The sequence below is a fragment of the Acomys minous genome, assembly GCF_964271855.1.
Source record: "Acomys minous genome assembly, chromosome: 17".
Taxonomy (NCBI): domain Eukaryota; kingdom Metazoa; phylum Chordata; class Mammalia; order Rodentia; family Muridae; genus Acomys; species Acomys minous.
In genome coordinates this window covers 55,112,369-55,139,836 of record NC_140500.1, presented here as the reverse complement: position 1 = coordinate 55,139,836, position 27,468 = coordinate 55,112,369, and the positions used below count along the sequence as shown (strand labels likewise).

The window sequence follows — 27,468 nt, the reverse complement described above, 5'->3', positions numbered from 1 at the left end:
AGCATCTCAAAACACAGTGCACAAGACGTTCCTCCAATGGACCCAGACATGACCCTCAGTGGTAGCAGGGGCAGAACATCACCATGGCCTCAGGTGGCAGCCAGGCTACTCACGTCAGGCTGTTCCTCACCACTGCATCTCCAGTTCTGCCTCTCTTGAGAGTGCACATACTGCTCCTCTTCTTTTCTCTCCCATCTCTTCATCACATACTTGCTTATCACAGTGGTGACTGACTGCCCATATCTCCTATTGATTGTGGGTTTTAAACAATGACTTATTTATTTTAGGTATATTAGTGTTCTTCGTGTGTGTGTGTGTGTGTGTGTGTGTGTGTGTGTGTGTGTGTGTGTGTGTGTGATCCCTTGTAACTGAAGTTACAGATAGTTGTGAGCTACCATGTGGGTGCTGGGAATTGAACCAGGATCCTTTGAATGAGTAGCCAATGCGCTTAACGTCTGAGCCATCTCTCCAGCCCTCTTGATTGTGTCTTACTGGTGTCTAGGCATTTGGGTTTGGGATGACTGTAGTTTTAGGTGTTGCTATCTGGTCTTGTCTTTATTGGGTGGGCATTTTGTTTCTTGGTTTCTGCTGCCTTCTCTGGTTCTTAGGGGAGTGTGGTGGCTGTGTGTTGCCCAGTAAGGAATTCTTATGGGACTTTGATAGGTGTGGCCACTGGGGACTCAAGGTAAAATGTGTTTCTAGGTATTGGGAGCTGAATGGGGATGAGCTAGGAGGTGGGACTGAAGGTGTCCACAGGAGGGTGGAAGCCAGTGTACTCCATCTGGTTTCCTCTGGGAACGGGAGTGGAGAGCGAGGGGTGGCCACAACAAGTAGTTCTACAGAGCTGGGGGTGAGGCTGGTGGCCAGGTGTCTGTAGTCAAGAGGAGGGAGAGCGACCATGTGAAGCTCGCCTTTTTCCTGGTCTACTTGCTTCTCTCGAAGGCTTGGCTGGTGGGTTTCCAGAGAACTGCCTGTTGGAGTTGGGGTCTGGGATAAAGGGATGAGTGTGTATGGGTGACTGAAAGGGAAGATTTGTGTGTTTCCCGCCCCCCCCCCCGCCCAAGATGGGGGGGAGGGTAAGGGGGAAGCTGCAGCTGGCTTGATACAGAGCTGGAGGTGAGACTGGGGGATTGGATTTGGAGGAGAGAAGGGAGAGGTGAAGCTCTGCTGTTAGCCTACCTCCTTCTCTGGCTGCAGTCCCTACTGTTTTCTAGTTGGCCATTTTCAACAGCAGTGTCTCTGCCTGCTGGGGAGCCTTATTATATGTCCCACACAACAGACTCATGAAGGTCTGACGAGGCAGCAACTGGATCTAGCATGTGGAGACTTTCCCAGCAAGTTCCTGTGCTTGACAGCTGCATTTGCTTAGCCCCATGCCCAGGTGCCTTAACTCTTGAGTGCCCAAGTAGAGGACCAGAGTCAACTGCCCATCTAGGATGATAACATATGGCTCTTCTACCCGCGGACTCTACTTTCTGCATATGACACTCCCCTCCCTCTGCCACCGTTAAGAAGCCTTGGGATGGTTCACCAGGGGATGTGAGATGTTGACTCACACACCAGAAAAGGCCCAGAGGGCTGGCTTTTGGGATAATTTAATTCAGGTATTCTGCAATGCCATTATAACCTGGCGCGCTCTCTCTGTCTCTCTCTCTGACTGCTTTCCCCCTTCTGCTATACAGGTTTAATCTATGGGTAGCTCCTCATAGATGTGAGTAGCACCCAGTCAGCTTTAAGCATCCCTGCTCTTAGAGCCCCTCTGGGGAGTAGAGGTGCCATAGAACCTCTTTCTGTGTCTTCACAGGCAAGCAAGGCCCCAGCACACCTGCTGGCAGTGCCCAGGCATCTGTATTAAAAATACCTCTGTCATTGACCAGAGAAAGAGAAGGTGGGGGAATCAGTATTTACATATTTGTGTGAATTGTTGTCTGAGCAACAGAAACGATTTGGGGTATGATGGGTAGAAAGAGTGTTCCCTTCCCACGTCACATCTGTGCCAGACCCTGCATGTATTCCGCTGCATGGCAAAGAGGAACTGAGGTCACCACTGGCCTAAAGGTGGCTCATCAGTTGACCTTTAATAAGAAGCCCCCTGCAGCGTCCAGGTGGGCCAATTTAATTTTAGAGTCCTGAAAAGTGGGAGAAACAGAAGATGTGAGCCTGGCCGTGCTTCTGGAGATGGAGACAGAGGAAGGGGCCTCAGAACAAGGCAGGTCAGCACATTCTGGAGGCGGAGACAGACCCGAGGCTCAGGAGAGTCCCAGCCTTGCCGCCACAGATTTCCCTCATTGAGATTCATGAGGGCTCTTGACTTCCAGAACTGTAAGAGGTAAGTAGGTCTGTGCTGTTTTAAGCCTCTGACGCCATTATAACTTGTTCTGCTGTGGTTGTAGAGTAACTCGGGAAATGTGGACGCTTGGCATTTTTGCCTACTGAGCTGGGTTTGGCTTTTGCTCCTCATGAGATGAAACTTTATAGTTGGGAGTGGTGGTACAGGCCTGTAATCCCAGCACTCAGGAGGCAGAGGCAGGAGGATTGCAGAATTGGAGCCAGCTTGGGCTATAGCAAGGCTGTCTCTAAATGGGGGAGACATGCTACTATATTTGCGGGTCTGCTTTGCGTGGAATGAGGAGCCGTGGAGAGAAGGGACAGAGCCTGCCCTGCCCTGGAAGCGGGCCACCTGCCCCTTGCCCACCACCCCACCTGCCTCTGTCCTGGATGCTCACTGACACGACACGACATTCCCTGCTCTGGGAACACCACAGTTTCCAGGCACTGGGATTCTTGTTCAGCCGAAACTTACACTTACAATTACAATATGAAAACCCAAATGCAGGCGATTGTTCATTAGCAAAAGTGTATTTTATAAGTCTGCGCTCAGAGCATTTCCTCATTATAAAGTCAGGCTGAGAACAATGCCGCCTCTTGCTGAGCACAAACTGAGTCAGTGTGGCTGACAGCTGCAGGCCTTTATCAGCCCAGCATCCAAATTACTTCCCCATTGTGTTTTCTCGCTCAGCGTCCAGCAATCCTGCGTCACAAAGATAAGACGCTCCAATAGTAGACATTTTCTGCGAGGCCTTCCTGTGGTGTCAGAACACCTGCAGTGACAGTGATGGAGCGCCAGGAAGGTCTGTCCAAATGGAATCTCTAACAATAGTACTCTGGGAGGGCAGCGCGGGTCATTTTGAACCACAAATAGGAAAGTCAGACAAGAAGCATCCGAGCTGAAAGTGAGCGCCTGTGCTCTGGGTTCTGGGTGGAGAGAGAAACTCACACCAGGCATCCGAGACCTTGGACGTACCTGTCGGGAATACGCCTGAGAATACTCCTGCCTCCCCTCCAGCGCTCTGCGGCAGGTCCACTCCAGGGATTCCAGCCACTTCCCTTTGTCCTCCCTTGGCGTTCCCCCAGAAAGTCCCCTCCTGATACTCCCTAGGACAGCAAGGGCGTCCTAGCCCAGGATGGCTCTCACGACCAAGGCAATGCCCTGGAGGCATCTGCTTATGGTGCCAAGGGGCTACAGACCCAAGGGAGTCCTTGTTACTGCCAAAGGGACCAAGCACAAGGGAAAGTAGGACCAACCCACAGCTCTCCCTGAAATCTGAGATTCCCTAAGGCCCTGGACTCTGTTTGGCACTTTGTCCCAGGAAATGCTGATCATGGTGACAGTAATGCGGCCAGCCTGTTCTTGGTGTTTCTGTTCACCACAGCGTTTCATTCAGCATTTTCTCTCTCAGTCCCCACACCAACCCTGTAAAGAATGTGGGGTTTTCTTACCCATTCTACATATGAGGAAGGGAAGATGTGTTAAGTTCTGCCTGTGGTCCTGGCTGACCAAGTGGCCAGTGCTTTCAGAAGACGAGCCACTGCAGCGGTGATCCAGGTGACAAGTAGCTTCTAACATGTCCAGGTGGGTGAGTGGGAGCAGGCATTCTGGGAGGGGACTCGGGGCAGGGAGCCTGTGGAGCTTCTTCGCAGCCTCAGCTGCCAATTCGAGGAACAGCTCTGTCTGTCCTGAGAAAAGGAACCCTCAGATCACCACCATCCGCTAGGGGGCAGAACGAGGACACTGAAACTCAACGTCCCAGACAGGCTCTGAGACGGCCCTGGCTATCTATTCTAAGTCACCCCCAAACTCCACCCATGTGTCAGATTCTGCAGTAGGGACTTAGTGGGTAACCGCAGAGAGACAGACATGGCCCCTGCCTCCAAGAGTGTAACCTTCTGGGGGTACACTTGTGTTGGGCTCCCAGAATTCCCACCTTGGTGTCAGATATAAGTTGCAGGTGGCTCCCGTTTGACTGAGCCCGCCTCTCCCGTCAGGGAGAGGTTGGAAGAGTGCGCGCTGATGGAGAGGTGTCTCCATGCAGGGTCTGCTGCCCTCCGGGATGACCCACAGGCACTCTTGTAAAGCTGTTGGACAATGGCCACCGAATGACTCGGATATGTGTCCGGAAATATGGATGGAAGCAAAATAGACAGTTTCCACAAGTAATTGCACACCACCCCTAATATATCCGGGGAGAGCTCATTGTACCCTGCTTGGGCTGGGGTAGGCTCTACCTCACCCTTCCAGCCAGGGGAGGGATCTGAAGGAGGCAGCAGGTAGCCATTCAGCGCCTCTTCTCTCCTCATTCAGCGCCTACTCTGACCCTGGGACCCCGTGTTCAGCTGAACCCAAATCCAAGCTGAGAGCTGGGTAGAGCCCCCCTGCCTCTGGCAAGTTCAGTCTGTACAGCCTGAGGGGGCCCCCGCTCTGTGTCTAGGACTGCTCCGTTCACTGTGGCCCATGGCAACACAGCTGGGGTCCAGCTATGAACATTTGACCACAGCCAGGCCCACAGTGGGCACTCCTGCTGTAGCTCAGGGCAGTTCTAACACACAGACTGAGCTGGGGCAAAGCTCCAAGCGAGATGGCTCCTCTTACCCACGCCAGGCCCATTGCTCTCCCCTCTTTCAGGCATTGGTCACCTAGTTATAATCTTTCACTCACTCAGTGGCAAATCCTGTGTGCAAGCAGTGCGGCCAAGCTGGACTAGATGCCACAGACATGCACCAGCTTTCCTATTTTAGGACCTTTGATTGTCCTTACCCACAAGCTCATCATCAAAAGCACCCATGGGACTGTCTGGCAGAGCAGGGTACTGCCTTCCTCTACACTCTTTGTCCTACCCTCGTGAATCTTCACTGTCTGCCCTGCACTGGCGTATCTACTGTACCAGGCTGGGACCCCCCCTCCCCACCCCCATGAGGGAAGATCCTATACCTCCACCCGTGCCCCTGCTCAGTACCACTTTACACGGGGGCTGCTGCTATGCACGCAATGAAAATGTCAGCGCCACGCGGTGTGCCAGGTTTTGCGCCCCGAGGCCTGGCTGCCAGGCCATGGCTCCTCTAGCCGTAGCTCCTCCAGCTGTGAGGCCCTCATCTTGGCCCTCTGTGGTCACCATCTTCCTCGGTCAGATCTGAGGGTGGTGGGATGAGGTCTCGGGGGTTCATCCTAGCTACCAGGCAGACATCATAGCTGTCATGCATAAGGACGTTGACGGCGACAACATTCCACTGGTTCTCCCAAGGGTCCAACTCCAGAATCTCTTTGGAGATGACCTCATGGCGATCTGAAAGGCAGCAAAGCAGGAAGATGAAAAAAAAAAACAAAAAACAAAAAACAACCATGTATGTGTTAAACTCGGAGGCTAGCACACTTTATCTATCTGTATCTTCTTTGATAGCGAAGGGTTAACCAACAGACCACTGAATATGGTACTTTAGGACATTGAAAGACATATGTCCTGACAATGTAGCCGGAGAGGTGGCTCAGTGGTTATGAGCAGCTCTTGCAGAGGATCCAAGTTCAGTTCCCAGCACCCAGACTGGGCAGCTCACAATCACCTGTAATCCTAGTTCCAGAGAGGCTGGCCTCCGGGGACACCAGACACACACATGGTACACAAACATACAGGCAGACACTCACAATATACATTAAAACAGTAAACCTTTAAAATCATTTAAGTATTGACAGAATGCGCTGCTGTCTCATATTGGAAGGATGCTCTGATGCTGTGGAGCTGTCTTGGTTTCTTGTGCACAGGAGGAAGCACAGCCTGAGTAAAGTGGCCTAGGCATCGCCGTCCCTGGGCATACAGTTGGACAGATACTGACAGTCAGCCAGGACGCGGACAGGAAGCACACAGCACAAGAACACTGGGCAAATTGAGAACATAGTAAAGGGGGCTTGAGAAAGATGTGGGCAGGGCTTAGGAAGACCTGTTATAGATGCCACAGGGTTCCTTACTGATGACAGCAGGGGCCGGCAATCCTGCAATGGGAGGTCACAGTGACTTCCAGAGGGGTACCGCCTGGCAGGAGCTGGTGCAGGTTAGAAGCAACCACACTAGGCAGGCCTGCAGCGCAGGGACAAACGTCCTGTGCTCTGTATGTGTTTATGTGATGGTCAGCTAGGCATGGCTAGGAGGACTTGCAGGAGGAAAGTAGCCTAGTGTAACAGTGTCCCAGAGGCAGGGGACGAGGTACACCATTCAGGATCATGTGATAAAGAGAAAGTGGAAGGCAGCAGTGAGGGGGACAGGTCACACTTCTGTCCAAAAACCAGGTGTCTATCTTTACTGTCTAGGTTTTGTGTTTGTTTGAGTTTTAATAATTTAATTTAATTTGTGTATGTTTATGTGACATATGTGTGCATAGATGGAAACCATCAGATCCCCCGAGAAGAAATTACAGTGAGTGTGAGCTGCCCTGTGGGACTGCTAGCAACTGAACTCGGGTCTTCTGCAAGAGCTGCTAGTGTTCTTAACTGCTGATACAGCTCTTCATTCCCATAATGTTTCCATAGTTATTTTCCATATTCTTTAATTATGTAAAGATATTTAAAATATCTGTCTTTTCTTTTATTCTTTACAAAAATCTAACTTCATTTTTTCTAAAATGTTTTCATGTAAAATATATGAATATAAACAAAATTTTACACAGCTGTCTTAAGAATAAAATGTTAATTTTCTTTCTTTCTTCTTCTTCTTCTTCTTCTTCTTCTTCTTCTTCTTCTTCTTTTTTTTTTTGTCTTTTTGGTTTTCTTTGAGACAGAGTTTCTCTGTGTAGCCTTGGCTGTCCTGGACTCAATTTGTAGACCAGGCTGGCCTCAAACTCACAGCGATTCACCTGCCTCTGCCTCCCGAGTGTTGGGGTTAAAGGTGTGCACCACCATGGCCTGACAAAATGTTAATTTTCTAATAGTAACCTTTTTCTCTTTTTAAAGAAAGAAACTATAGCGTTTAGAAAAAGGCTCTTTCTACATAAAGGTAAACCTTTTACAAAGAACTTTAGCTTGATACTGGTTCTGGCCAGCAGGTGGTGATGAAAGCAAAAATTCAAAATGGCAAGCTTGCCTGCTTCATTTAGTCATTTATTCATTCATTTATCCACACACTCACTCACTGGGGTGGGGATTCCTAGAACCCAGGGCCGAACACATGCTAGGCATTGAGCCACACCCACATACCGAATGCTTTTCTAAAAATCGAGCTATTTAATCTCCAAGCATTTGTTCAGTCTCTTGTTCTTCCGTTCACCAGTTGGTGCATCTGCTATAAGCTGTCGCTTTGTTGGACAATGGGCCTCAGTGGACACCTGTCAAGCCACAGCTGGCTTCTGGGGCAGGCTGCCTTTCCTGGGGTGGGACACAGGTAGCCATGTGTTCCTCCATGTAACCACGGCTGATAACTCCTGGCTGGGTATGGATTCATAGTACAGAGAACTGATTTGCAGTCTGGGCACCAGGATTGGTGCAGGAAGTGAGCTGGGTTAACTGCATTCATTCTTTCTGAGATTTTAGCCTGGAAGGAAGGAGCCACGTCATGTGTGGCTGAGAACTGCAATTACCTAGACCTTACTACTTGGACCTTTAAAAAAGTCACTGACCTCTGTCTGTGTACATCAAAACCAGAAGGTTCAAAATAGATTATGTACAGTATAGGGAGAGTGCCCTTAGGACAAGCTCTGTGAGAGCCTCGGTTCCCCAGGGGTGGGAGTCCAGACAGGCAGGCTTGTCACCCCTTCTCACGCAGCCTGCTCGGACTGGGCCTCCACTAGAGATGTGCGCAGATGCACTCAGTACTGAACTGACAGCGGAAGGCTGAAGACCGCCAGGCAGAGGTCAGCAGAGGGAGAAGTGAGGAGTGGGGAGGGTCACTGGGCTAGGCCTCTCTGGTGTGCTTGGACCATGGAGATCAGGAGCTGTTCTAGTCCATTCTGAGGCCAGACAGGCTGTGGTTTTCATTCCTGGGTCCCTGTGCCCAGGCTCCCTTCCAATCCAATGCACAAAGACACTTGAGGATGTATGCGTGGCTTACACGGAAAGGGCGTAACCAATGCAGTAGCGAGGGTGGACAGACATATCCAGTGAACCCTCCATCAGGAAAGCGGGTGACTTGGGACAAAATGCCCTTGCTCTGTGCCTCTTTTTCATTCTCTGTAATGTTGGCCTCAGAGGGTAGACCCATGAGAGCCATCTGCATAGTGTTTACAGTGTGCCAGCTCCTCCATCAAATGTGGAGGCAGTTCTTAGACTGTGGGTCATGACTCCACGTGTGCCAGTTGTGAAAACTCCGGCAACAGCAAAAGTTTCATAAATGGCCAAGGACTAAAAATTAGTTCAAAATCAAATGTGCATTATACCTGAGGTGCGCTGGCCACGTTCACTCGTGTGGCACTGTGACCTCATGGCAGTCCTGGTTTTCAACACAACACGGATAGCTGCTCTGCAATGGTCACATCACAGTGCCTGGAACACCTCAGCTCAGATTCGAGCCTATGAAGGGTGTGTTAGGAACTGTTGGGTTTTTGCTTGTTTAAATCTTGCCTTGTATCTTTTATTTTATTTACTCATCCCCCTTTGAGACAAGGTCATTCTATGTAGCCCTGAGCCTTAGCTGTCCTGAAGCCTGCTATACAGATCAGGCTGGCCTCACAGAGATGCACCTGCCTCTGCTCTGTGAATGCTGCAATTAAAGGCATGCATCACCACCATGCACAGAAACTTCAGGGCTTTTATTGCACATGCAAAAATCCTGCTCTTTTTCTAATTTTAAAAGATTGATTTATTTTAATATTTTTATGTGTACTGTGTATGTGTGCCTGGTGGCTGTGGAGGTCAGGAGAAGGTGTCGAATCCCCTGGACCTGTTACAGAGTATTGTGAGCTGTTCTGTGGGTTCTGGAGTTTGAACCCAGGCTTTCAACAAGAGCACCAGAACCCCCAAGCACTGAGCCAAGGCTCCAGCCTAAAGTTTCTGCTCTTATAGAAATGTAATTGTTTACTTTGGAATAAAAGATATTTACTGTTTTCCTATTGTTATTCTTCAGCACAGAAGACTCAAAGCCATGCATGTCTTTGGGTTGTACTGTGTTACACTACTTGATTTTTATTTTTTTAGTTTTTGCTGTGCCATGGGCTGGCTGGGGGAGGATCTGCTCTAGATGCTGTGCCATGGGCTGGCTGGGAGAGGGGAGGATCTGCTCTAGATGCTGTGCCATGGGCTGGCTGGGGGAGGATCTGCTCTAGATGCTGTGCCATGGGCTGGCTGGGGGAGGATCTGCTCTAGATGCTGTGCCATGGGCTGGCTGGGAGAGGGGAGGATCTGCTCTAGATGCTGTGCCATGGGCTGGCTGGGGGAGGATCTACTCTAGATGCTGTGCCATGGGCTGGCTGGGGGAGGATCTACTCTAGATGCTGTGCCATGGGCTGGCTGGGGAGGATCTGCTCTAGATGCTGTGCCATGGGCTGGCTGGGGTAGGATCTGCTCTAGATGCTGTGCCATGGGCTGGCTGGGGGAGGATCTGCTCTAGATGCTGTGCTATGGGCTGGCTGGGGGAGGATCTGCTCTAGATGCTGTGCCATGGGCTGGCTGGGGGAGGATCTGCTCTAGATGCTGTGCTATGGGCTGGCTGGGGGAGGATCTGCTCTAGATGCTGTGCTATGGGCTGGCTGGGGGAGGATCTGCTCTAGATGCTGTGCCATGGGCTGGCTGGGGGAGGATCTGCTCTAGATGCTGTGCCATAGGCTGGCTGGGGGAGGATCTGCTCTAGATGCCGTGCCATGGGTTGGCTGGGGGAGGATCTGCTCTAGATGCCGTGCCATGGGCTGGCTAGGGGAGGATCTGCTCTAGATGCTGTGCCATGGGCTGGCTGGGGGAGGATCTGCTCTAGATGCTGTGCCATGGGCTGGCTGGGGGAGGATCTGCTCTAGATGCCGTGCCATGGGCTGGCTGGGGGAGGATCTGCTCTAGATGCTGTGCCATGGGCTGGCTGGGGGAGGATCTGCTCTAGATGCTGTGCCATGGGCTGGCTGGGGGAGGATCTGCTCTAGATGCTGTGCCATGGGCTGGCTGGGGGAGGATCTGCTCTAGATGCTGTGCCATGGGCTGGCTGGGGGAGGATCTGCTCTAGATGCTGTGCCATGGGCTGGCTGGGGGAGGATCTGCTCTAGATGCTGTGCCATGGGCTGGCTAGGGGAGGATCTGCTCTAGATGCCGTGCCATGGGCTGGCTGGGGGAGGATCTGCTCTAGATGCCGTGCCATGGGCTGGCTGGGGTAGGATCTGCTCTAGATGCTGTGCCATGGGCTGGCTGGGGGAGGATCTGCTCTAGATGCTGTGCCATGGGCTGGCTGGGAGTGGGGAGGATCTGCTCTAGATGCTGTGCCATGGGCTGGCTGGGGGAGGATCTGCTCTAGATGCTGTGCCATGGGCTGGCTGGGTGTAGGATCTGCTCTAGATGCTGTGCCATGGGCTGGCTGGGGGAGGATCTGCTCTAGATGCTGTGCCATGGGCTGGCTGGGGTAGGATCTGCTCTAGATGCTGTGCCATGGGCTGGCTGGGGGAGGATCTGCTCTAGATGCTGTGCCATGGGCTGGCTGGGAGTGGGGAGGATCTGCTCTAGATGCTGTGCCATGGGCTGGCTGGGGGAGGATCTGCTCTAGATGCTGTGCCATGGGCTGGCTGGGTGTAGGATCTGCTCTAGATGCTGTGCCATGGGCTGGCTGGGGGAGGATCTGCTCTAGATGCTGTGCCATGGGCTGGCTGGGGTAGGATCTGCTCTAGATGCTGTGCCATGGGCTGGCTGGGGGAGGATCTGCTCTAGATGCTGTGCCATGGGCTGGCTGGGAGTGGGGAGGATCTGCTCTAGATGCTGTGCCATGGGCTGGCTGGGTGTAGGATCTGCTCTAGATGCTGTGCCATGGGCTGGCTGGGGGAGGATCTGCTCTAGATGCTGTGCCATGGGCTGGCTGGGTGTAGGATCTGCTCTAGATGCTGTGCCATGGGCTGGCTGGGGGAGGATCTGCTCTAGATGCTGTGCCATGGGCTGGCTGGGGGAGGATCTGCTCTAGATGCTGTGCCATGGGCTGGCTGGGGGAGGATCTGCTCTAGATGCTGTGCCATGGGCTGGCTGGGGGAGGATCTGCTCTAGATGCTGTGCCATGGGCTGGCTGGGGGAGGATCTGCTCTAGATGCTGTGCCATGGGCTGGCTGGGAGTGGGGAGGATCTGCTCTAGATGCTGTGCCATGGGCTGGCTGGGGGAGGATCTGCTCTAGATGCTGTGCCATGGGCTGGCTGGGGGAGGATCTGCTCTAGATGCTGTGCCATGGGCTGGCTGGGTGTAGGATCTGCTCTAGATGCTGTGCCATGGGCTGGCTGGGGGAGGATCTGCTCTAGATGCTGTGCCATGGGCTGGCTGGGGTGAGGATCTACTCTAGATGCTGTGCCATGGGCTGGCTGGGTGTAGGATCTACTCTAGATGCTGTGCCATGGGCTGGCTGGGGGAGGATCTGCTCTAGATGCTGTGCCATGGGCTGGCTGGGGTAGGATCTGCTCTAGATGCTGTGCCATGGGCTGGCTGGGTGTAGGATCTGCTCTAGATGCTGTGCCATGGGCTGGCTGGGAGTGGGGAGGATCTGCTCTAGATGCTGTGCCATGGGCTGGCTGGGTGTAGGATCTGCTCTAGATGCTGTGCCATGGGCTGGCTGGGTGTAGGATCTGCTCTAGATGCTGTGCCATGGGCTGGCTGGGTGTAGGATCTACTCTAGATGCTGTGCCATGGGCTGGCTGGGTGTAGGATCTACTCTAGATGCTGTGCCATGGGCTGGCTGGGTGAGGATCTGCTCTAGATGCTGTGCCATGGGCTGGCTGGGGGAGGATCTGCTCTAGATGCTGTGCCATGGGCTGGCTGGGGGAGGATCTGCTCTAGATGCTGTGCCATAGGCTGGCTGGGGGAGGATCTGCTCTAGATGCTGTGCTATGGGCTGGCTGGGGGAGGATCTGCTCTAGATGCTGTGCCATGGGCTGGCTGGGTGTAGGATCTGCTCTAGATGCTGTGCCATGGGCTGGCTGGGTGTAGGATCTGCTCTAGATGCTGTGCCATGGGCTGGCTGGGTGTAGGATCTGCTCTAGATGCTGTGCCATGGGCTGGCTGGGGGAGGATCTACTCTAGATGCTGTGCCATGGGCTGGCTGGGGGAGGATCTGCTCTAGATGCTGTGCCATGGGCTGGCTGGGGGAGGATCTGCTCTAGATGCTGTGCCATGGGCTGGCTGGGGGAGGATCTACTCTAGATGCTGTGCCATGGGCTGGCTGGGTGTAGGATCTGCTCTAGATGCTGTGCCATGGGCTGGCTGGGGTGAGGATCTGCTCTAGATGCTGTGCCATAGGCTGGCTGGGGGAGGATCTGCTCTAGATGCCGTGCCATGGGCTGGCTGGGGGAGGATCTGCTCTAGATGCTGTGCCATGGGCTGGCTGGGGGAGGATCTGCTCTAGATGCTGTGCCATGGGCTGGCTGGGGGAGGATCTGCTCTAGATGCTGTGCCATGGGCTGGCTGGGGGAGGATCTACTCTAGATGCTGTGCCATGGGCTGGCTGGGTGTAGGATCTGCTCTAGATGCTGTGCCATGGGCTGGCTGGGGTGAGGATCTGCTCTAGATGCTGTGCCATGGGCTGGCTGGGTGTAGGATCTACTCTAGATGCTGTGCCATCGGCTGGCTGGGAGTGGGGAGGATCTGCTCTAGATGCTGTGCCATGGGCTGGCTGGGGGAGGATCTGCTCTAGATGCTGTGCCATGGGCTGGCTGGGAGTGGGGAGGATCTGCTCTAGATGCTGTGCCATGGGCTGGCTGGGTGTAGGATCTGCTCTAGATGCTGTGCCATGGGCTGGCTGGGTGTAGGATCTACTCTAGATGCTGTGCCATGGGCTGGCTGGGTGTAGGATCTGCTCTAGATGCTGTGCCATGGGCTGGCTGGGGGAGGATCTGCTCTAGATGCTGTGCCATGGGCTGGCTGGGGGAGGATCTGCTCTAGATGCTGTGCCATGGGCTGGCTGGGGGAGGATCTGCTCTAGATGCTGTGCCATGGGCTGGCTGGGAGTGGGGAGGATCTGCTCTAGATGCTGTGCCATGGGCTGGCTGGGGGAGGATCTGCTCTAGATGCTGTGCCATGGGCTGGCTGGGGGAGGATCTGCTCTAGATGCTGTGCCATGGGCTGGCTGGGGGAGGATCTGCTCTAGATGCTGTGCCATGGGCTGGCTGGGGTAGGATCTGCTCTAGATGCTGTGCCATGGGCTGGCTGGGGGAGGATCTGCTCTAGATGCTGTGCCATGGGCTGGCTGGGGGAGGATCTGCTCTAGATGCTGTGCCATGGGCTGGCTGGGTGTAGGATCTGCTCTAGATGCTGTGCCATGGGCTGGCTGGGGGAGGATCTGCTCTAGATGCTGTGCCATGGGCTGGCTGGGTGTAGGATCTGCTCTAGATGCTGTGCCATGGGCTGGCTGGGTGTAGGATCTGCTCTAGATGCTGTGCCATGGGCTGGCTGGGGGAGGATCTGCTCTAGATGCTGTGCCATGGGTTGGCTGGGGGAGGATCTGCTCTAGATGCTGTGCCATGGGCTGGCTGGGTGTAGGATCTGCTCTAGATGCTGTGCCATGGGCTGGCTGGGGGAGGATCTGCTCTAGATGCTGTGCCATGGGCTGGCTGGGGGAGGATCTGCTCTAGATGCTGTGCCATGGGCTGGCTGGGGGAGGATCTGCTCTAGATGCTGTGCCATGGGCTGGCTGGGTGTAGGATCTGCTCTAGATGCTGTGCCATGGGCTGGCTGGGTGTAGGATCTGCTCTAGATGCTGTGCCATGGGCTGGCTGGGGGAGGATCTGCTCTAGATGCTGTGCCATGGGCTGGCTGGGGGAGGATCTGCTCTAGATGCTGTGCCATGGGCTGGCTGGGTGTAGGATCTGCTCTAGATGCTGTGCCATGGGCTGGCTGGGGGAGGATCTGCTCTAGATGCTGTGCTATGGGCTGGCTGGGGGAGGATCTGCTCTAGATGCTGTGCCATGGGCTGGCTGGGTGTAGGATCTGCTCTAGATGCTGTGCCATGGGCTGGCTGGGTGTAGGATCTGCTCTAGATGCTGTGCCATGGGCTGGCTGGGGGAGGATCTGCTCTAGATGCTGTGCCATGGGCTGGCTGGGGGAGGATCTGCTCTAGATGCTGTGCCATAGGCTGGCTGGGGGAGGATCTGCTCTAGATGCTGTGCCATGGGCTGGCTGGGGGAGGATCTGCTCTAGATGCTGTGCCATGGGCTGGCTGGGGGAGGATCTGCTCTAGATGCTGTGCCATAGGCTGGCTGGGGCAGGATCTGCTCTAGATGCTGTGCCATGGGCTGGCTGGGGGAGGATCTGCTCTAGATGCTGTGCCATAGGCTGGCTGGGGCAGGATCTGCTCTAGATGCTGTGCCATGGGCTGGCTGGGTGTAGGATCTGCTCTAGATGCTGTGCCATGGGCTGGCTGGGGGAGGATCTGCTCTAGATGCTGTGCCATGGGCTGGCTGGGTGTAGGATCTGCTCTAGATGCTGTGCCATGGGCTGGCTGGGGGAGGATCTGCTCTAGATGCTGTGCCATGGGCTGGCTGGGTGTAGGATCTGCTCTAGATGCTGTGCCATGGGCTGGCTGGGGGAGGATCTGCTCTAGATGCTGTGCCATGGGCTGGCTGGGGGAGGATCTACTCTAGATGCTGTGCCATGGGCTGGCTGGGGGAGGATCTGCTCTAGATGCTGTGCCATAGGCTGGCTGGGGGAGGATCTGCTCTAGATGCTGTGCCATGGGCTGGCTGGGGGAGGATCTGCTCTAGATGCTGTGCCATGGGCTGGCTGGGGGAGGATCTGCTCTAGATGCTGTGCCATGGGCTGGCTGGGTGTAGGATCTGCTCTAGATGCTGTGCCATGGGCTGGCTGGGGGAGGATCTGCTCTAGATGCTGTGCCATGGGCTGGCTGGGGTGAGCATCTGCTCTAGATGCTGTGCCATGGGCTGGCTGGGGGAGGATCTGCTCTAGATGCTGTGCCATGGGCTGGCTGGGGGAGGATCTGCTCTAGATGCTGTGCCATGGGCTGGCTGGGGGAGGATCTGCTCTAGATGCTGTGCCATGGGCTGGCTGGGGGAGGATCTGCTCTAGATGCTGTGCCATGGGCTGGCTGGGGTAGGATCTGCTCTAGATGCTGTGCCATGGATGGGAAGGTGAGCTGGGCACCACAGCACCTCTGCTTCCTGCAGCGGACACCCACCGGGCACTGCTGCTGGCTTGCCTTCCCTGTCAGGATGGGCCACACTGTGGGTGGGGCCAAAGCAAACCCTTCTTTCCTTAATAGCCTTTGTCAGGCATTTGATGACAGCTATGGGGGGGAAATAGCTAGTGCAGTCTGACCCAGGCAAGATTTAATTCCTCATGCAAAACCAAACAGGCACATCTACCTCAGAAGCAAGTTTACCTTAATCTTTAACAACAGATGGTAAAATTATGTGTATGTCAAAGAAGTGTTTTAAAGAAACGTCTTCAGGATTTGTTGTAGGAAAATTTCGACTTGTGTACCTATTTTATGTACCTAGAGTCATGTAAATTCTTGGGTGAAAAAGGGCTGCGAGTGGAATAGTTTAAGGAGTCCTGGTGTAAAGTTTACAGGTGTGTGCAAACTATGCGAATTGTTATGTCATACAAGGACTTGAGCATATGAAAAGCTGGGCATCCACGGGAGTCTGCAGTCCACCCCCTCCCCAAGGACGCCAACAGAGAAAGAAGATGGTTGCCGAGAGAAACCTACATAAACCCTCCACACTCACATGCCCTTCGCTGACTAAGAGTCACTATCTTAGCTGGGCGGTGGTGGCACAAGCCTTTAATCCCAGCACCTGGGAGGCAGAGGCAGGTGGATCACTGTGAGTTCAAGGCCAGCCTGGTCTACAAAAGCCAGTCAAGGCTACACAGAGAAACTCTGTCTCAAAAAACCAAAAAAACCCAAAAACCAAAAAACAAAACCCAACCCCCCCCCCAAAAAAAAAACAAACCAAAAAACCAAAAAAGAAAAAGAAAAGAAAAGTCACTATTTTGGTGACAGATGGGTGGCATGTCTTAATTCCCCATGAAGGTGTACTGTATAGAACACCTAAATGGTGTAGTGGTCACATCAGCTTAGCGCTTTCAGCGATCTGGAGGTCACTGACTGCCTGTTGAGTTGGACTCAAGCACACAGCAGCCTAAGTACCCAGACTCCTTTGGTTTCTCCCATGTCCTTGTGTTCTTAAGCACCTGAGTCATCTAGGCAGGATGATGACCGCTCGTTAGTCAATCCCAGAACCCATAAAGGCCTGCATCTTCCTTTGTTTGAGGCGCAGCGTGGTCCCCTCCAGGCTGGCGCTGATCCTTTTCAGCTTCAAGCTGGAGCCCCCACTAAAGCTTTGCCTGTATTCCTGATGCACGTGACCTTGTCTCATTTCCACTGCCTCCATGCCCAAACGACACGCAGCACAGTCCACTAGGATTGCATGTCAGCCTCCATCACTGTGACAAAATACTCCAGGCACGTAATTTATAAAGAACAGTGGCGTACTTTGCTTGTGATCTTTGAGGTTTCATCCAAGGTTGGTTGGCCCCCTTGTTTTGGGCCTATGCTGACAGTACGGAAGCTCATCACGGTAGGAGCACATGGTGAAAGAAGCTGTTCACTTTGTGGCAGCGGAAAGCAGAGTCTTACAGTCCCCTCCGAGGGCACCTGAGGATCTGGTACCAAGAATGAAAGACCTACCAATAGGCCTTATATAGCCTAGAGGATTAACCGCCTTCCAACATCACCAAAGTGAAGACCAAGTCTTTGGCAAACAGCTTCTGGGGCACACGCCAGATTCAAATATGGGATACAGCAAGAGGTATGGGTCCTCAGGGACGCACACCTGAGAGAAGAGTCTAAGACACTTGGGTTTTCTGCCTTCACGCACAGGCGCACTGGCTTTTCTTAGTACTTCAGATTATTTTCTCCTTTCAGTGGTGTTGACATCGGCTTTCGATGTTTTATTTCCTGACTTTTTCCATCTTCTCATATTACTTGTGTGCGTGCATGCATGCGTGCCTGATACAGGCCTGGCTGGACCAGTACTGTGTAGCCCAGGCTGGCCTTAAATTCATGGCCATCTTCTGCCTCGGCCTCCCAGGTCTGCACCATGGTGCTTGGCTGTCTTCTCATATTTCTTCACATAGAGAGCAGATATGTGAGTTCCACAAGCCATCTCTCCCCTGAAGTCTTATGTCTTCCTCCACAGGGTCACAATGCTCAGTGCTTGTGGGTATCTTGAGATTTGGCGTTTGCTTTGCCAGACTTCGGGGGTAGAGAATTTCTACACTCAAGTGACCGCCCACTTCTCATTTCTACCTTGGGGGGGGGTGTATTTCTCATTTTTGTTTACTGCCATGAAAGCATCAAAATGACTCGTATTTTTCAAACCGGAGGGATTTTTGGTTCAAACAACTAACTTAGAAGCTGTCCTGACTTAGGAATAACAAGAAGCTGGATGCGGTGAGACAGTTTGGGTTCCTGTTGATATGATGGGGTTCACCGTAGCAATGGAAACACTGTGACCCAAAAGCAAGATGTGGACGCAAGGGCTCACTTGCTTTACACTTCCATGCTGACGTTCCTCATGGAAGCAAGTCAGGACAGGAACTCAGACAGGGCAGGAACCTGGAGGCAGGAGCTGAAGCCGAGGCCATGGGGGTGGGCGTGCTGCTTACTGGCTTGCTCACTATGGCTCGCTCCCCATGACTTGCTCAGTATGCTTTCTTGTAGAGCCCAGGACCACCAGGTCAGGGATGGCACTGCCCACAATGGGCTGGGCCCTCCCCCATTGATCGCTAATTGAGAAAATGCCTTACGGCCAGGTCTTTGGAGGCATTTCCTCAACTGAGATCCCCTCCTTTCAGGTAATGTAAAGCTACTCAGGACACAATGATACAGAGGGTAAGGCAGGATGATCCCTGTAACCCAGAAATTCAGGACCAGCCTGGGCAGAACAAGATATTATCTTTTAAAAATTAAAAAACAAAACAACAGCACAGGACTAAATTCATATAAGGACAAACATTTTCATTTATGCAAGGTTGTCTGAGGTTAATAAAATGACTACATTAAAAGCCACTAGTCGGTACATTAACTGTTGAGATAATCAACTGGTCCTTTGAACAACCATCTAAGAAACATTCACTGTTTTCTCTGTTCATAGTAAAGGTAATGGGACCAGACGCGCTAATTAACTTGCCTAGCGTAGCACTGCTCTGGGGGCTAGATAGCATGATCAGTAAGTTTCATCACAGAAACAGAGAACCCTGTGCCAAACAAATAAGAGTATGCATCCACTCAGACATTTCTAGAGTGTGTACATTAACCATGGGTTGGGGCGGAAGAAAATCTAAATAGAGAAGAAATAAGAGAAGATGTGTGTACCTGCCCAGAATGCAACTGAATTCAGAGTTCACGATCGATCGAAGGGCAAACAGCAGCATGAGGGTGGCAACAAAGACGTGAGAGAGGCTTCCTGATGCCACCGGAGATGTGCTATAGAGGGACCGTTGCTGACAGTCAGCAATGACCGGTGACCATTAGGTGCACCAGTAGCCCCAGGCAGGGATGGGGGATTAACACATCCACCCAGGAAAGGTGGCCACTGAGTACTGATGAATGAAATGCCTGATTCTTACATTTCTTAAAAGTATTCAGGCCAAAGAGAAGGAAAATAAAAGTCTATTTAGGGCAAAATTAAAAATGACAGACTAGTTGAGGTGGTTATTTGTGGGAGTCTTCCTGGAATGAGCATTCCACCATCAGTGAGCGAGGAAGAGGGACGTCACTGGTGAAGCGCAGCCAGGGTAGTCAAAAGGCTTCTAGGTGGGTCCAGTTTGTCTTCTCATCTTATGCTCTAAAACCACAAGGTAGAGCAGACGGGCCAGCGAGAGTTTACAGAAGCATGCGTAGCAGTCAGCATTGTTAAGGGCAATGGCCCGTGGTTTCAGCTACGCCGTCATTCTGTTTCAGGGAGCAAGTGAAGTCGTGCTTGGCATATAGGCCGTACAAGCTTTAAGAACATCACTAAATAAATTAACAAGCCATTATCTAATAATTTGTCTTTTTTAAAAAAACTTTTTCTACTGCAAGACAAATGTGTTATACAAAACCAGCCTTGTCAATTTAGTGGAACCCTGTCTTCAAATAAAAAGTAGAAAGGGGGGGGGGAGGAGAGTTGGTGATATAGATCAGTGGTAGAGCAACTGCCTGGCATGCACTAGGCCCTTGGTTCAAACCCCGGAACAGAAAGGAAGAATTAGTATGACTTTGATGAAGTTTATATACTATAATTTTAGATCAAATTGGGAAGGGTTTAAGCTTAGTATCGACCCTAATTAGAAGCTAATTAGCTATACTTCTCAATTTTGGGAATAGGGGAGCTTTATTATCTTTTGAAATCCCAGTGAATATACTAGCCGCACGAAACTCAGGAAACCATGTTGGGTTTCTGACCTCAAACCAAGAACTTTCAGAAGTGTGACAGAACCATTTGCACCAAGCTGAAAGCTGTTTCTGAGACTTTCTCTGATGCTATTTGCACTTCCTTCTCTGTCCTCTGACCCGGGTGCTACACTCTCTTACTTTTGTTTTTCATATCTTTTCACCTGTGCCTTCAAGGGTCTCTTCTGAGTGCTCTACCACCATTTAGAAGACTCCGGGTACAGTTCAAATTTCTTTATAGTCTGTCATTTCAAAGCTGAATACTGTTTTAGCTTAAAGGCTTGCTTAGAATGTTTAAGATTTTCCAGCTGAGGGTTGGAGAGATGGCTCAGAGCAGTTAAGAGTGACTGATGTATCCTGCTCTTGAAGAGGACCCATGTTCAGTTCCTACCACCAAGTTGGTGGCTTACAACTTCAGCTACAGAGTATTTGGTGCCCTCTTCTAGCTTGTATGGGTATCGCATCCATACATGTACACACGCATGCGCACACATGGGGGGGGGGAGGATGGAGAGAGAATTGAAAATAAAATAAATTTAAAAATTAAGCGAATAGTCATGATAGTCAGGCGTAGTGGCTCACCACTGAGTTGTAAGTATGAACGTATTAGTGTCTATTCTTTGATAATAAATTTTTTAAAAAGTGTATTTATTGTGTGTATGTGTGTGAGTAGTTGAATCTTTCCCTCCACCATGTGGGGTACAGGGACTGCACTCAGTTTGTCAGTCTTGGTGACAAGGACAAGTTTCATAAGCCCCTGACTAGCTTTAAAAATTTTAGCACTGTGGGCAAGTATACAGTTTCTATAACTTCCACTGCTGTGCTACCTTCTGAGTAGCAGAAAGGATGCCTGGAGCTGTGGGATATGGATGCAGCAAGACAGAGTGCTGCATTGCTTCAGTAAAAATAGGAGAGACGTGGCCAACACGACAGGGGCCCAGCACAGCTGTTGCCACCCTGTTTGTTTCTCCTTCAGGCTGAAGTGATGGCTCCTTCCCTCTGTGACTACCTTGGGATGTGCTTTTGAGCATGGCCACACTCAAGATCTGGTTTTCTTTTATTTTGCTGGGAAGAGGGTCCCTGTGTCTTCATTCAAATGAATTATCAGCAGGCCTCTTAAAACTGCCGTTGGTGGCCTTTTCAAGATTCATTTCCCCATCTTCCTCATGTTGTTTTTCAAAACCACATGTGTGTTGCCATCTTTCCCAGGAGTCTGTTATTTCATTGACATGGAATAAAAAAAAATCACTGTATTAATCATAAAAAGGATAACCAGACAGGGTTTCCCTTAAAGAGAGGGTGTGCTGTAACACACTTTCTTTGTGACCCCGGGTTGTCACCGTTTCCACCAGGTCGGCTTGGCAGCTTGGTTCATCCTCTTGGTGTCACTCTTGGTACTCTTGTAAGCTCAGGACTTGGAGAACAAGGAAAAGGGGCTGGCATTGGAGATGACCTACTTAGGATGGAATACCATCACACTAGCAAGAAAAGGGAACAGGAGGCTGAACCCCATGTCAGCTCTTTTCAATCCAGCTAGTCCCCAAAATAGATGAACCACATACAGCAGCACCATATTCCCTGAAGGAGTCAGGCAAGCCTATGCACCACACCTCCAGCAGGCAGCGGTTCGAGAACATGCTATCACAGGAAAATGGGCCACCGCTAGCCCAGGGAGTAGATGAAACACAAACATGAGTTTTGAGGTAAATAAGGTGGTGACAGGCCACGTATGTGGTGGCACTGCCTTGGGATGCACCCATGCCCTTTAGAGCATGCTCTCTGCTGTGGGAGGTACTTCAGTGGGAACACTGGGGCCCGTTTTCATCTAGATTTTACTCTCTGATGCAATCAGGAAACTGAAAAGAGTGTTCGGGGGTACTGTACACTGTTTTTCATGGATTTGCTCATCAGTGAAATGATAACTTGCTAGTTTTATTATAGAATAGTATTACTATTTAAAATGTTTAGACATTTTTATTTTAAATTATGTGTATATGGGTGCATGTGTACCCGTGTGTGTATGTGTGTGCGTGTGCGCGTGCACGTGCGCGAGTGTGTGTGTGTTGTATAAACAGTGCCCACAGAGGCCAGAAGAGGATGTCAGGCCCCCTAGAATGATAAGCAATTGTGAGCTGCCTAACTGAATTCAAGTCCTCTGGAAGAGCGGTACCCACTACTAAGTTCTGAGCCATGCCAGCCCTACAGGAATATTATTAAGGACATCTCCCACTGACTTATGTAAGGCACGCCTCGCCTCTTCCGTGCTTATTTTCACCTTATTCGGTTTCCGTTCTGCATGACTGTCGTCATCACTGCAAACACTGACTACAAGCATCTTAGGGAGGAAGGATGTTTTCTGAGCCCAGGGTTTGAGGGGACACAGTCCATCACCGTGGTGAAAGCACGGAGAGACTGAGCAGTGGCTTGCTCTGCTCACGTGCAGGCAGACCAGGAAGCAGACTGAAAGCAGGCTGGGTTATAAACTGGAGGCCTGCTCCCCAGAGACCTTCTTCCGTCATCCAGACCAGTGTTTCTCAACCCACGGGGCGAGCAGCCCTTTCACGGGGGTCGCCTAAGACCATTGGAAATATCAGATATTTACATTATGATTCATGACAGTAGCAACATTATAGTTAGGAAGTTGCAACAAAAATAGTTCTATTTTGGTTAGGGGGTCGCCACAACATGAGGAACTATATTAAAAGGCCGCAGCATTGGGGAGGTTGAGAACCAGTGCTTAGACCCTCTCAAACCAGCATCATCGCTGGGGACCAAGTCTTCACACACATGAGCAGTTCACACCAAAGCCATAATAGAGGAACTATTTCAATCTCCACCTCACTGTGCGGTGTGCTCTGCATTCCTCCCTGCGTGTGAATGGCTCTGAAGAGGAGCATGAGCCACCGTACTGCCCGCGGCGCTCTGGCCTGTTGTGTGTGTGAATAAACAATGAAGAGGCCAGGCTACTTTGGCTTATATAATGGAGAATTCCCAGTCAGGGGTGTGACCTGCTGCTCTTCTGGTGGCCAGGAAACTGCCTAACAATGAAAGCAACAAATTAACCAAACCCGGGCTCAGGAAGAAGTGGGCAAGAGGAGCGGCAGGGCAGGCACGACCAGCAGGTGACAGCCTGTCCACATGGATAAAAGCGCAGCAAGCATTCTGCAGGTGGAGTGGGAGGGAGCCGGTCTCCACGATCCCTCAGGGCACATAAAACAGGAGTGTGTGTGTGTGTGTGTGTGGCGGCATTCTTGCCCTAACCATGCGTTTAATTAGTTAAGGATTTTATCAGATTGAAAGAATGCACCTGTAAAATTATTTTTGGTTAAAGGACAATTAGCATTCCACTGAGGGACTGTAAACAGATCCCTACCCTTTCTAGGTTTATTTGTAAAAGTGTGCAATATGATGAGGCTTTGTTTTGTTATTTGAGACAGGGTCTCATATGTTGTCCTGGCTGGCCTGGGACTTGCTATGTAGATCAGGCTGGCCTTGAGCTCACAGTGATCTGCCTGCCTCTGCTGTAATGAAAGATGTGTGCCACAGTGGCCAGCTAGGAATGCTTTTTTTTTTTTTTTTTAAATAAAGTTACATAGAAGCATCAAGATATCAAAACAGAGCCTGGAGGGATGGTTCAGCAGTGTCTCATCCTGAGGGCCTGCATTTGGTTCCTAGCACCCACGGGGCAGCTACAACTGTCCGTAGCTCCAGTTTCAGTTGGCGCACTCTGCGTTGCTGAGTGCTAGTGCCCTGCAGAGTTTACCACAACTTGCTTCTCTGTTCTTCTCCTTAAAGTCCTTTGAATTGTTCAGTTTCAGAAATTATAACTTGAAAGATATCCGCGTACAAGTTTCTGTAATAGCATTTGTCTCCTCTCTCGGTTAATTACTGACATACACACCAGGTCACAGGGTTAGGTGTATTTTAGCCTTGTTGTTTTCCAGAGTGGCTGTTTCCTTTTGCGTTCTCACAAGAAATGCACGCGAGTCTGCTTTGCTTACCATGCATACTAGGGCAAGACCCTACTTATCAAATAATGTCTTCAAATGCTTAGCCTTTCATACAGTTTACAGTGTAGTATCTCATGGTGACTTCAATTCCCATTTCCCTATGGAAATGGCGATGAATATCTTATTCATGAGTTTTGGGTCTACTTTGGTGACGAGTCTGTGCAAATCTTACGTCCACTTACTTATTTGTGTGTTTTGTTTCCTTATTTGTTTTGTGGGGAATTGGTCTTCTCTGACCTATCAAATTTGGGGATTTTAGGCTTGGGGGCAAGTGCCACTGAGCTGCCCAGCATCAATTCTGAACACTATCCTTACTTCGCTCTGTTGCATGCTTGTTAAAAATCAATTTGCTGGCCAGGGAGTGTGCTACATGACTTTAATCCCAGAGCGTGAATGGCAGAGGCAGGAAGATCTCGGTAAGTTTAAGGCTAGCCTAGCCTGCATAGGTGTTGGCTACACGATCAGACCCTATCCCAAAACAAGCAAAGCAAAGCAAAATAACTTGCCACATTTCTTTGGGTCTATTTATACATTATTTTTTGTTTATTACTCATTTTTTCTGTCCCTCTTGTCACCAGTCCCACAACGTGTTAATGGCTGGCTTTACACTGAGTCTTCAAGTTATAAGATGAACACTCTTGCTTTATTCTTTTGGGTGGAAAATAGTCTTGGCTACTCCAGCTCCTGTTGTTTCCCATAGAAATGTGAGAATAAACTCGTCTATGTGTGCAAGCAGTTTGCACAGGATTTTGATTAGAACTGTATTAAATCTTTAGGTCAATTTGGAAAGAGTCAACAGCTTTACCATAAATGAGTCTTCCAACTCAGAAAGGGAATCTCATTTGTTTAGCTCTTCCCAGACACAGATCCTCAATGTGTTTTGTTAGATTTGTGCGCACAGAGCCATCTCTTCAGCAGCACGCCCTTTTGCATGTTTGGGCTAGGGTCTCGTGAAGCCCAGGGATTTGAACTTTCTGTGTAGCTGAGGAAGATGGTGAACTCCACATCTTCCTGCCTGTCTCCCGAGGGCTGGGATTACAGGTGCTCCCTGTTTCATCCTTTGACTTTCATTTGTTTGTTTTTTCAAGAGAGGGTTTCTCTGTGTAGCCCTGGCTGTCCTGGAACTCACTCTGTAGGCCAGGCTGTTTGCATTCAGTTTCTTTTCTTGGTTTGAGGCAGGGTCTCACCATGTAGCCCAGGCTGGCTTCAAACCTGCAGTCCTCTGTCTCAGCCTCAGGGTGCTGAGGTCACAGGGGTGCATCATCACCTCCATCATCAATCTGACTTTTGTACATGGCATATAGTTAGATGCAGTTTATTTAGTCTTACAATCTTTGTCTTTTAGTTAATTTAATTAGACAACAGAGAGAATAATCAGAAATAATATGTAAGTACATAAATGTATTTTCTAGTGAATTTTATTTATAAAACACAATGAACTAGATTTACCAGGGTTGGGCTACAATTTCTAAACCTCTGGTTTTGACTATTATATTTATTGTAATATCAATGTGCTTGTGTTTAGGTCTAATTAAAAATTTTTTTAATCCTTTTTCCTATCTTTGTTTACAAACAGTGTGAACATTTTCTTTTCTTTTAAAGATTTATTTATTTTATTTATTGCATATGAGGGCTTTATCTGCAGAAGAGGGCACCACATCTCATTCTAGATGGTTGTGAGCCACCATGTGGTTGTTGGAAATTGAACTCAGGACCTCTGGAAGAGCTAGCAGTGCTCTTAACCACTGAGCTATCTCTCCAGCCCCAGTGTGAACAGTTTCAGTCTCCATATTTTAAGTTATCTTGAGATTTAAAATCCCATGTCTTTGTGTAGTTTTCTGGTCGTATTTTAGTATTTGCTGTAAGGTTCATTATAACACTGTGCTGTATACTGTTGGCCATACTGAACTAACACATTGTCACTTTAAATAGAACATAGGAATCTTTTTTACCATGCAAGTCCCTCACCTTCCCACAGAGAGGGAGATGGGGATATTTTTGAATATTTGAATATTTTAAATGATTGAAAGGGAAAAAAGTAGCCCATCACATGTAGCCAGGCATATTTACTGTTTGTGTTTGTCTTCATCGACTCCTGAGGCTCCTGGTTTCTCGGCCACTTTCCCTTATAACCTGGGGCTGGAGACAGGGCCTTGCATATGGCAGCCGGTGTTACTACTGAACCAGTGTCCCACCCTCCAGGTTTCTCTGTGGCATCACCTGTTTTTCATCTTTAGGAACTTTCACTTCAAGGACGGGTCTGTTATGACAAGTTCTGCTTCCTTCAAGTAGGGAGGGTCTTGGCTTGGTTTGCCCTGGTTCCTCAGCAGCATCTTTGCTGCCTATAGGTTTTCGGCTATGTGTTTGTCTTCAGTCCTTTGGGATTCGTGTCTTGTCCTTGGCTTGAGAAATCTGGCCATTTTAGTATCCATATTCTCACATATTATCTGTCGCCTTTCTCTTGCTTCTCTCAAGGTTTTTCTTTGCCTTTGGTGCTCAGTAGCTTGGTTCTAATGTGTTGGGTGTGACTCCCTGACAGTCCCTGATAGCTCACAGGCTTTGCAAACAGTACGTTATCCTGAGTTCACCCTCAGGTTCCTCTGCATCCCCACTTCTAAGGACCGTGCTCCATTTTAAACAGCTCAGTTAGCAACTTCCTTATTTCGCCTTTAGTTAAGTCCTTCAGGGTTGCAGCTAATAAGAGCTTATCACCTAATGGCATTCAGTAAAATGGTTTAACATGAATGAAATCCAACAGGCATCATCCAGGGTATTAATTATCAACTCCGACAGCATATTACAATAACTTAAACTCTTTTTAGGGGTGGTGAGAAGGCTCAGCGGGTGAAGGTACTTGCCACCAAGCCTGACAACTTCAGTTTCATCCCTGGGGGCCATGTGGTGGAAGGAGAGAGCTGATTGTCACAAGTTGTCCTCTGACCTCCATATATCACACACGCACACACGCGTGCATACACACACACACACATACACACACACACACACACACACACACACACACACACACACACACATCTTTTAAATGCTCAGCCTCCATCCCAAATGTTATAATTTAATTTGACAGGCCAGTCTACTATTTAAAAAAAAAAAAGCAGACTTTGGGGCCAGACTCTGTATGTGACTCTGAATCTCAAATTCAATATTTACCCTCTGTGTGATCTCCTGTCTCAGTTTCTGCACATATAAGGGGGAGACCAGAGTCTCCCTGGGAGGGTATTGTGAGAATCAATCAATGAACTAGTGTACAGTGCCCAAAGCTGCTGTCGGCTCAGTCAGCATCGGCATCAGCCTTGTGCTGCACCTGTTAGTGAGAGAGCCCATGACATACCTCCCAATGCATTTTTTTGCCTGTTGATTTGGGTTTGTCCTCTGCAGCCATCAGAGTCACCACTAAGACTGGGATAGACTGCGCCAGAGAGGGAAGAGGGACAGAAGGAAAGTTCTGCTGGGAAGATAGGGGAATCAGGAAGCCTTTCCAGTCCCCAGTGAGAGAAGGAAGGGTGTGAAAGGAATGAAGCTGAGGTGGGAATGTTGCTGGTTCCTGGGAAGCCAGCAGAGGCTGAGG

At 50.3% G+C, this 27,468-nt stretch overlaps 1 protein-coding gene across 3 annotated transcripts in view; it reads right to left on the bottom strand.

Moving 5' to 3' along the window:
* Positions 1–4,118: 4,118 nt before the first annotated feature.
* KBTBD12 (kelch repeat and BTB domain containing 12) overlaps positions 4,119–27,468 on the bottom strand; it is a 79,801-nt gene continuing 56,451 nt past the window's right edge. For all 3 annotated transcript variants that reach the window (XM_084766160.1, XM_084766161.1, XM_084766162.1), the window contains one exon: positions 4,119–5,621. In XM_084766160.1, coding sequence (XP_084622286.1) covers positions 5,428–5,621 — 194 coding nt within the window. In that variant the 3' untranslated portion in view covers positions 4,119–5,427. The remainder of the gene's footprint in view (positions 5,622–27,468) is intronic.